Consider the following 8,863-nt stretch of genomic DNA (forward strand, 5'->3'; position numbering starts at 1 on the left):
GGAAGGTCTCGGAGGAACACAGAAACATTCACTGAAACAAAGCAATAACCATATACCATGGAACTATTTAAGTATCAACTGGCTGCATTTTCCAGCCATTTTGCTGTGCTGCACACCTAGCCAAAAAAAAAAAATAAAAAAAGAGGGGGGAGACAAGCTAAGTTGCTGCTTCATATACAATATACACATGCCTATTTACCCATGCACTGCTAATGCTCACCTTGCTTAGTAAAATCCTTCAATTCTTTTAAAGAAAGTTTGATATTTAAAGGAAAAGATAAAAATGAAATTAGTGTAAGATAAAATTCATTTTCTCCAACCCAGGTGATAAGAAAAGTCAATACAAGAATGAGCTCAGCAGCATAGAAAAGTCTTTAAACAACCTGTTTCTTTAGCTGTTTTTATTACTTGAATAGTGAAATACCCACACCAAAAGGTAGACCAAGGTAAAAATCCTATTAAAGTAATTACTGCAGACCCACAGACTAACAGGTGATTATGAAAATATTCTCCAATGGTCTGATTTTCCCCAGCCCAGCTGCTCCTCTGTTTCCTTCTCCCTCTTACCTTGATTTATTTTCCTCATAATGGGCACTGGTCTTAATATATCTTGCAAGTTCAATCTGCATGTCACCAAACAGTGGGACAACCTGCAACTGCTGTACACAAGGAATAAATCATATTAGATAAATTATTAAACACAAATCTTAGTGAAAGGAAACCATTATTCACCCATATTAGAGTCCAAAGTAATCTTTATTCCATTTAATTATATTTAAAATGAAAGAGGAATTACCTTTAAAATAACATATTAAGATTGTATCTTAACCAACCTTAAAGAATTTGTCTATCTTGGCTAAATTTATCCTTTTCTTTGCATCCAGCTTGTAGATGTTACTGACACTTCCATCCATCAGGTACAAGCCAAAGCCCATAACCTGAAAAAAAAACCAAACCCTCAAACCTTTCCACAAAAGCAGGTAAAAAACTGCTGCAGAAAGAACCATTCTTCATATCAAACAGAAAAAGTACTACTTTTAAAACAGCTCTGAAACACCCACTCTCCTCAAACAGAATATATTTTCAAGTACATAAATTTTTGTAGTATTCTCCTATTATATTGATAGTTTTTTTACAATAACATTAGCCTGATCGGTTATTCTTAGAAGATGCTACTTGTTTGTATAAAGGTTTAGCATGAAAAAAAACTCACTGAAACTAGAGTCTGAATATTTTTAGACAGTTTTATTAAACTTCCATTTTATTAAAATTCTGTATGTGCAAGCTGATCTGTAACAGAAGTTTAGATCTAACATCTGAGCTGTTGCTTCTTATGGCTTTCAGCACATGTCTCAATTATACACACCAGAGCTCAGAAGCATCTAAAAAAAAAAAAAATCTAATTACATTGTGTCCAAGTTGTTAATGAACACAAAGTTGTAATTCAGTATTTACAATAGCAGGATCTGAGCCTTAGCCTTTTAATGCATTCTAAGCATGCATTGCATTTACTGAACAGAAGGCCTAAATAAGCCCAGGGAAGCTGTGGATGCCCCACTCCTGGCCATCTTCAAGGCTAGGCTGGACGAGGCTTTGAGCAACCTGGTCTAGTGGAAGGTGTCCCTGCCCATGGCGGGGGGGTTGGAACTAGATGGTCTTTAAGGTCCCTTCCAACCCAAACCATTCTGTGATTATGATGAAAGAATTCTAAATATGAAAGACACGTTGGACAACCCTTCAAACAGAATGCTTCCATCTATCAGGATGCTTCCATTTGGTTCTAATAAACAGAGCTCTTCAGAAGTTAAACACTGAAGTGACTCAAAATATTTATCGTGAGACAAATTTTCAATTCTTACTCTGTACCTTTTCTTTCACTGCAAGATATGCAGCTGAGAATATCAACCAAAGTTCATATTGCCCAGCACCCTCCTCTTACACATACATATTCCAGCTAATGTGAGTACTAACCTTAATCTTAAGCTACTTGTTCCCTGAAATATTTGATACACAGCCTCACCTGCAAAAGCTTTTTACAAAAACTTGCCACATATCTATAAATAAAACATGGTAGTTCCTTTTTGCTGTTATTATACTTTATATAAACACAATTCCATAGAATTGGTTTCCTAGCAAGGATGCAGTTCAGTTGGGTCAACTTCAATTTATGAAAAAGAAAAATGGATTGTGAACTTCATAAATACATGTAGCATGTAATATAATAAGACGACAGGGGCAGAGGGTAGAAAAAGGAATAATTTGAGTTATTTGGTTAATCTGGTTCCTTTAAAAGAGGAACAATCAGGAATTTAAACATCTGTGTCCTGCCTCAATGATTCTTTTTAAAGTTTGTACACAAAAGAAACCTACTTTCAAAAGCATATGTTTCTCACTGGGTGTTAGATACATTTTGTTTTCGTAGTAGTCCACACACAAATTCACAATATCTGCAAGCAGCTCTTCATAGCCAACAATCACCTCCAACTGCTGCTGTAAAGACTGGGAAAAAAGAAGAAAAGGATACTAGTCAACAAGTTATACTCCCTGGGGAACAACAGTTTACTAGCAAACCAGAAGAGTTTGACTGTAATAGTTTCGTAAGGCATTAGGTACTTTGCAATAAGACAATTAGAGCTTACCTGAGTTATCTTGTTGTGGTTGGCAAGGAACATGGAGAGGTTCTGGGATTCTTGAATGGACTGAGGATCTGCCATTTTCCGCAGGAACTGAGCAGCTCTTTGAAAACAGAAGAAAAAACAGTATTTCTCTTTGACAGGACTGCTTGTAAGCAAATCCATCCCCTCTCACTAGGAACACATCCATCCCCAAATTTTCCAGGGCAACTGTAAGTTTTCAGCACATCTTTAAGTGTCAGTACAACGGTGGATCATTTCACTGCTCATAGGGGATTGTCCACCTCAGCGCATCTCCCACCTCCAAACTCCTGAATCAAGAAGAAAGAGAACTCAGCAGACGTGGCCAGCACTTTTTTTTTTTTTGCCACAGCGTTACAAAAGCGAGTTGTCCAAACACAGGCTACAGACTCAACAAAGCTGTGTCAAGAGCCTGTTTCGCAAAAGATGAAGGGAAGGCTTTTTAAGAAAGCAGTTTAAAAGAAAGGTGAAAGTTCACTAAACTTAAGTTATACCAAATTAACTGGCTTACAATCCCAAAACCCCCACTGCACCCCAGTTAAAAGGCCCAACCCAAATCAAATACTAGCAGGTATGTCCCTCAACTGATGGGGGCAGCAGTGGCTCTACAGACCCAAGCCATGCAACAACCCAGGAAAAAAGTCAGCCTTCCAGAAAACAGAGTTTGTCCTTCAGAAGCACACCTCCAAAGAAAAAGGTAAACCAAGTTAAGTTTAAGAGGTCTCCAGGCACAACAACTACTATACAAGGCAACTACAGGTAGAGGTAGAAATTAAATCTCATGTAAGTGGAAGCAGCATAGATAAAATTGGCTAGTCATTGCCCAAATGGTTTTCTTTCTGAAAGACCACAGATGCTACAAGTGGGATAAAGTCTGTCTTCCCCTGCTGCTGTGACCACCGTGTTCAACAGAAGATACCCAGTGATATCTGGAAGCTGAAGCACAAAACATGGCCACTGATATCCCTCTCCCCTCCCTGCTACGACTGCGGTCACAACCACCTTGAACAGCAAAGCTGAAAGGTCTTAAGAATAAGGGCAACAACTCTCAGCTACAAATGTCAAAAGTGGATGCCAAAACCAGGATGGGATAGGAGTAGAACAAGCAACTAGAAAAAGAGTTTCCTTTCAAACTTCAATTTGCTTTACTGAGCAAAGTACATTCATTACACTCAACGTACACCAAGACATAAGCATTTGACAGCTTGGCACTATTTAAAGGCAGAAGAACCTTTTGCTGCTGAAATAACAGCATAAAGAAACAGATTTACTCAACTGCCTAACTGCAGTCAGTGCATCCCTAGTGTCCAGGTAATCTGTCCCACACGTAAAGGGACTATTTTTGAAGAGAAGCGGTCAGCCAAAGAGCAACTGCTGCCATCTCGTGGGAGGCCTGTATCCTGGCAGCAGAAACCTGGGTCCTGTTGTTCTTGCCACCTACCGCTTGTAGGCTGAATGGTCGTTCTTCACGCTACACTTCATATTTTTCAACTCATCCAATACGGCAAACATGTTGATGAATTTGCCCAGCGTGATCAGATACGCTTCAGACACAAAGTCCTTCCTCCTCTCCGCGTGGCACAGGCGTCTCACCTCCCCGCAAAACCGTTCAATCGCGTTTCTCTAATGGGGGAGGGGAGAAAAAAAGAGAAGAAATGGGGAGTAAAAGTCATGACATTTCCAGGAGAAAAGTTTCATCATGTAACTGGAGCTGATGCCATGAAAAGCACCACGGAGCGGAAAGCTGTTTAGAGCATGCAAGGGTAACAAGGCACTAGCGCAGGCTTTTCAGCTCCACCGCCATGTATTTGCCGCGTGCTACATGTGTCACCAGTGATTTTTGCTACACAGCTTACCTGGCACAAGAGGCAAGGTGCTTCTTTGCAGATTAAACTCATAAAAGTTTAAAATCCCTTTGAAACAAGCTATGCCATGCTCTTTAGTGAGGAAGTGTGTATGTATTAAAAGGCAGACTACGGGTACGTTCCCTTAAATAAAAAAATCCACAGCACATTCTACATGCCAACCCCCAAAATGATCCTGGCACAAGTTTATTTGAGGGCTTATTTCCAATCGTGCCTCAGGGCCATTTGAGATGGAGATTACAAGTACAAAAAAGGCAGCAACTTGGAAAGTAAGGAGGAATCCGTTCTGACTCTGGAACACCAATCTCCTTCAAAGAAAGGAAACTGTTTCTACTCAATAAAATCCTGTTTGTACTCAATAAAATCCGCTAGCTGGGGAAGCGACTGGAAATGCTGCATTTCACCCAGTCTCCTCTTCCTGTGTACTTCAGGATTCGTAGGCTCTAGCTACTCCAGTTCCCTCCAAATAATGCCGGGAAACATACTCAGTCCACTGAAGCAGATGGCAAGCTGCCAGGATGGGAGGAGAAAGCAAGAAGTGCTGCTCTCCCGCCACGGAGCTCGGGTGGCAGGTCACAACAACTGGGTTAGCTTCCCTCAGTTAGGAATTTCCATAGCACAGTTGCACCTGCTGCTCTGGTGTCCAGACTTGTGGATCCTTCACTCCCCAACACATGGTTTCCGTGCATGTGTACATGTGAAATGTATTATATTTCAATCTCCTTTCTTCCTGAAGTGCCAGATCTCTGTCTCCACGTGCTACGTACAGACCACATGCAATTAACTTTGATTTTATGCTGAAAGTCTTAATGGGGATCGCCTGAAGTTTTTAAGACAGGCATTAGAAATTCTGCTCTTCTGTGAGACAGTATGTTTGGGGTTTTTTGGAAACAGAATGACTAGGTTCAGTATCTGAGCATACAACGTCAAGCATACAAAACAGGAATATAAAAACACAAGTCTACCGACAAATTTTGTTTCCATGCCTTTTACCTGAAAATACATAAAATTCATCAGTTTTGTGACTTCTGGCTCCAGGACTTCCACAGTCTTCTCATAAATTTCTACTCTGTTAGGCTGCTCATTGCACTTGACCTGAGGATGATTAAAGAGATCGTTACACTTGGAACTTTCCCTGATAATGTCTCAGAAACTAAGATCCTGAGAAAATATATTATCATTATAAAGAGACAAATTTAAGGCATAAATTTCTAAGTTTGGTAATTTTATGCTTGTCTAAGCTTAACTGTGTGTAAAAAATGAAAAAGAAAGAATTCTAAGATTTTTCTATTATCTCACAGCAAATAATTTAGTTGTCAAACGCCTCTGTATGGTTAGGAGAGTATTCTTTCTGCATTAAGCCACTTACTCAAAATCATGCACTAAAATAGAGCCAGAACTAGAAATTAGAACAGATTACCTGACCTCCACTATAAATATTTAAACCACAGGATAAGACTCACTTGCATTTCCGTACAAAACTAACTGCATTACACACTCCTTATAAAGCAGGCAGGTGTCAGCCCCCAGTTATCATTTTGTTCAGTTTTCTGATGCATCTTAACATTCTTCCCACCCTAGCCGTGTGCACAACCATTCCCAGACACGAGGCTGACTTGCCTCCTATTCACAGGTTTTTATTTTTGTCTGCAGATCAATAAAACACTACGTAGCTCTGACATTCAGAAAATGAGTACCCAGAATGTCTAGAAACATAAACGTTTAACCTGAATGCTGGTCATTATGTTCTATACTACTTGTTGAACCTGTTCTGAATTTAAGTATTAAGTTGGAGTGGGAAGGGTCTTGAATGAAATTTCAACCTCAAATGGATCCAAAAATCAAAGGTTTTTGTTCTAGAGTACATTATCCCTACAATAATTCTTGAACCAATCAGCAAGACTGACACAAAACCCACGAGGTATCGCTATAGATGCCTTATCAAAAACATAGAGTACAACAGGTCCCCAGGTGCTAAAAGACACTACTCTATGGCATGCTCAGCTTAACAATTCAGGAGTCAAAGCAGACTAAATTTCAGAGCTCACTGAAAAAGCTCTACCTGTGCAACTCCCCACCAAAACAAGACAGAAGTTCACACACTGCATGACAGTTTAATTTTTGTCCTTTACCTGAGGAATGGCTCTTGAGCAGCTCCTCCATGTGTACAACATGACCGCATATTCCTGACCTTCTTCTAGCATTTCATTCTGTAAGAAAGGCAATGTAATTAGGCATTGTAATACAGAAGGGTTAAATCCAGTTGTCTGTCATTCCAAACCCTTCTCCAAACCAACCTATTTCTCTTATCAGAACATATATGTACAAACACATATATTACAAGCTAAATGATACATTATACTGTATGTATGTAAGATAATATTACCCTAACTCATAGGCTCAGCTGGCATATTACATACATCAGAGCTGACCAGCTACTGATGTCCACCTTGGCTGAAATCCAACAGCTAAAAAAAGTTCCATTTATTCTCAGTTATCCCTTTTAGTACTCAATCTAACTCTGAGAGAATTCACATCATTGTCCTCATACCACTTCAACCAACAAACAGCTGTCAGATCACTAATCAACAACTACAGAAATTACTCTTACCTAATGACAATAATTATTACCTCCCCAGATCAGATTGGGGTTTGTATTGTTCTTTCTTCCCAAAACTAAAGACACTGTCATCTATAAATATAAATAAAAATGCTAATCTGAGGGGGTCGTGTGGTGAGGTGTTGTTTGTTTTTCATTTTAAACTCGAGCACTGCAGGTGGAATGGTCAAGGATGACAGTCAGCACATGCAGAGCAATATCCTTTGTTACATGTCAGAGGAGAGTTCCACCAACATCCAAACAAAGAAAACAGATTAAGGAGTTGACAGATAATTTAAAAAGTAGATTGGTGTAAATTTACATCTTTTTCAGTAGCATGTAATCAGGTAATCTGCCCATTCCACCTTTTGTGAACTGGACTCTAGAATTACAAGACACATGATACCTCTTTTTCCCACAGTGCCATAAAACAAGTTCAGTACAGACCAGCATTTGTAGCCTGCCCAAAAGAGCTACACCATCAGCAGAGGTGGAGTTACTAGCATGAAGTCTTATTTTCTATTGTGGAACTGTTAAAAACCACATAAGGCCTTACACAAAAGCATGCCAATAAACTACTAACATATACACTTCTCAGTGAGGAAGCCAACAAAACCCTTCAACACGACTAAACTGATAAGAGAAATAGTGGAAATTTGGGAGGATGGAAGGTAATTTTTCAGTGAAGTTAGAGCAGCTAGCTGTCAATACAACTAACACCTCAGAACACTGGAAAAGCACAATGAAAGCAGAGAAGCTTTTGAGCAACACTGGTTGATCGAAAAGAAAGACAATTTTTAAATTATCAAGAAGTACATGTACAAAAAAAGTAAAAAGCCACATGCTTTTTCAACTTACTGCCTTCCTGGAAGTGTTGCAGGTAACCTGGTTTCTGGTTTTCTGCGACCACAATTCTTATATATTCTTATATAACTCTTATAATGAACTTCAAGAAGACAGTTTCCTCTCCTTTTATTCCAAGTAACACAAAAATACCTGAACATCTACTTACCATGCTAGAATGGACTGTAGCTTGCTCAATGTATCTTGCAATGCCAGTGACAAATGCATTTCTGTCTTCAAAATTAGTATTGAAGTTTGGCTGCAGACAAAGCAAAACACAGAATTAAATCTTTGATAGGGATATATAATTTTTATATATATTGCAAATATAAACACACTTTCTTCTTGGTTGTGGGTTTTGGTGGGGTTTTTTTGTTGTTTTGGCAGTGGGTTTTGGGGGGGATTTGAAAAAACCATATACTTTTCTTAACAGCAATGGGAAATGGAAAAGCTTGTTTTCATACACTGACAACACACCTGGTAAAGCAGAGATGATGGTGGGGGTTCAATACAGGGTTGCTGATCTGGCAATGGTAATTCTTCCAACAGATCCACATTGGACAAGGCATCCTCCAGTGTTACTTGAGCAGTCATTTTGCACCTAGTTAAAAGATGCATACATACACATAGATACGCATGCTTACATACAAATTTTTGCATTACTATATACACAGGAAACAAATGAGTAGTATGAAAAGCAGGGAACTATTTCTGTTGTGACAAATGTGCAGTTTCCCTTCAACCATAACGGAACGGAAACAGTCAAGCTGAAACCCAGTTGGTTTTAGCATACAAGTTTAAAAAAGACTTTTAGGACTAACATCCTCCTCCTTACTCGTACAACTCGAGGAATGCTTCTCTTGCCCCACTGCTACATGCCAGAAATACAACAGAAGTATAGG

At 39.2% G+C, this 8,863-nt stretch overlaps 1 protein-coding gene across 1 annotated transcript; it reads right to left on the reverse strand.

Annotated features, from left to right (window-relative positions):
* Positions 1-567: 567 nt before the first annotated feature.
* LOC104508982 (cytoplasmic FMR1-interacting protein 1-like) lies at positions 568-8,555 on the reverse strand (the record flags this gene model as incomplete). Its single annotated transcript, XM_010150766.1, has 9 exons — positions 8,439-8,555; positions 8,131-8,220; positions 6,652-6,729; positions 5,513-5,614; positions 4,096-4,277; positions 2,640-2,736; positions 2,371-2,499; positions 834-938; positions 568-659 (listed from the first exon to the last, which is right to left on the reverse strand). Coding segments are annotated over exons 1-9 (992 nt in total), but the record flags the coding sequence as incomplete, so codon positions are not given.
* Positions 8,556-8,863: the final 308 nt, after the last annotated feature.

This window comes from Eurypyga helias, unplaced genomic scaffold (genome assembly GCF_000690775.1).
Source record: "Eurypyga helias isolate BGI_N326 unplaced genomic scaffold, ASM69077v1 scaffold37364, whole genome shotgun sequence".
NCBI classification, from domain to species: Eukaryota; Metazoa; Chordata; class Aves; order Eurypygiformes; family Eurypygidae; genus Eurypyga; species Eurypyga helias.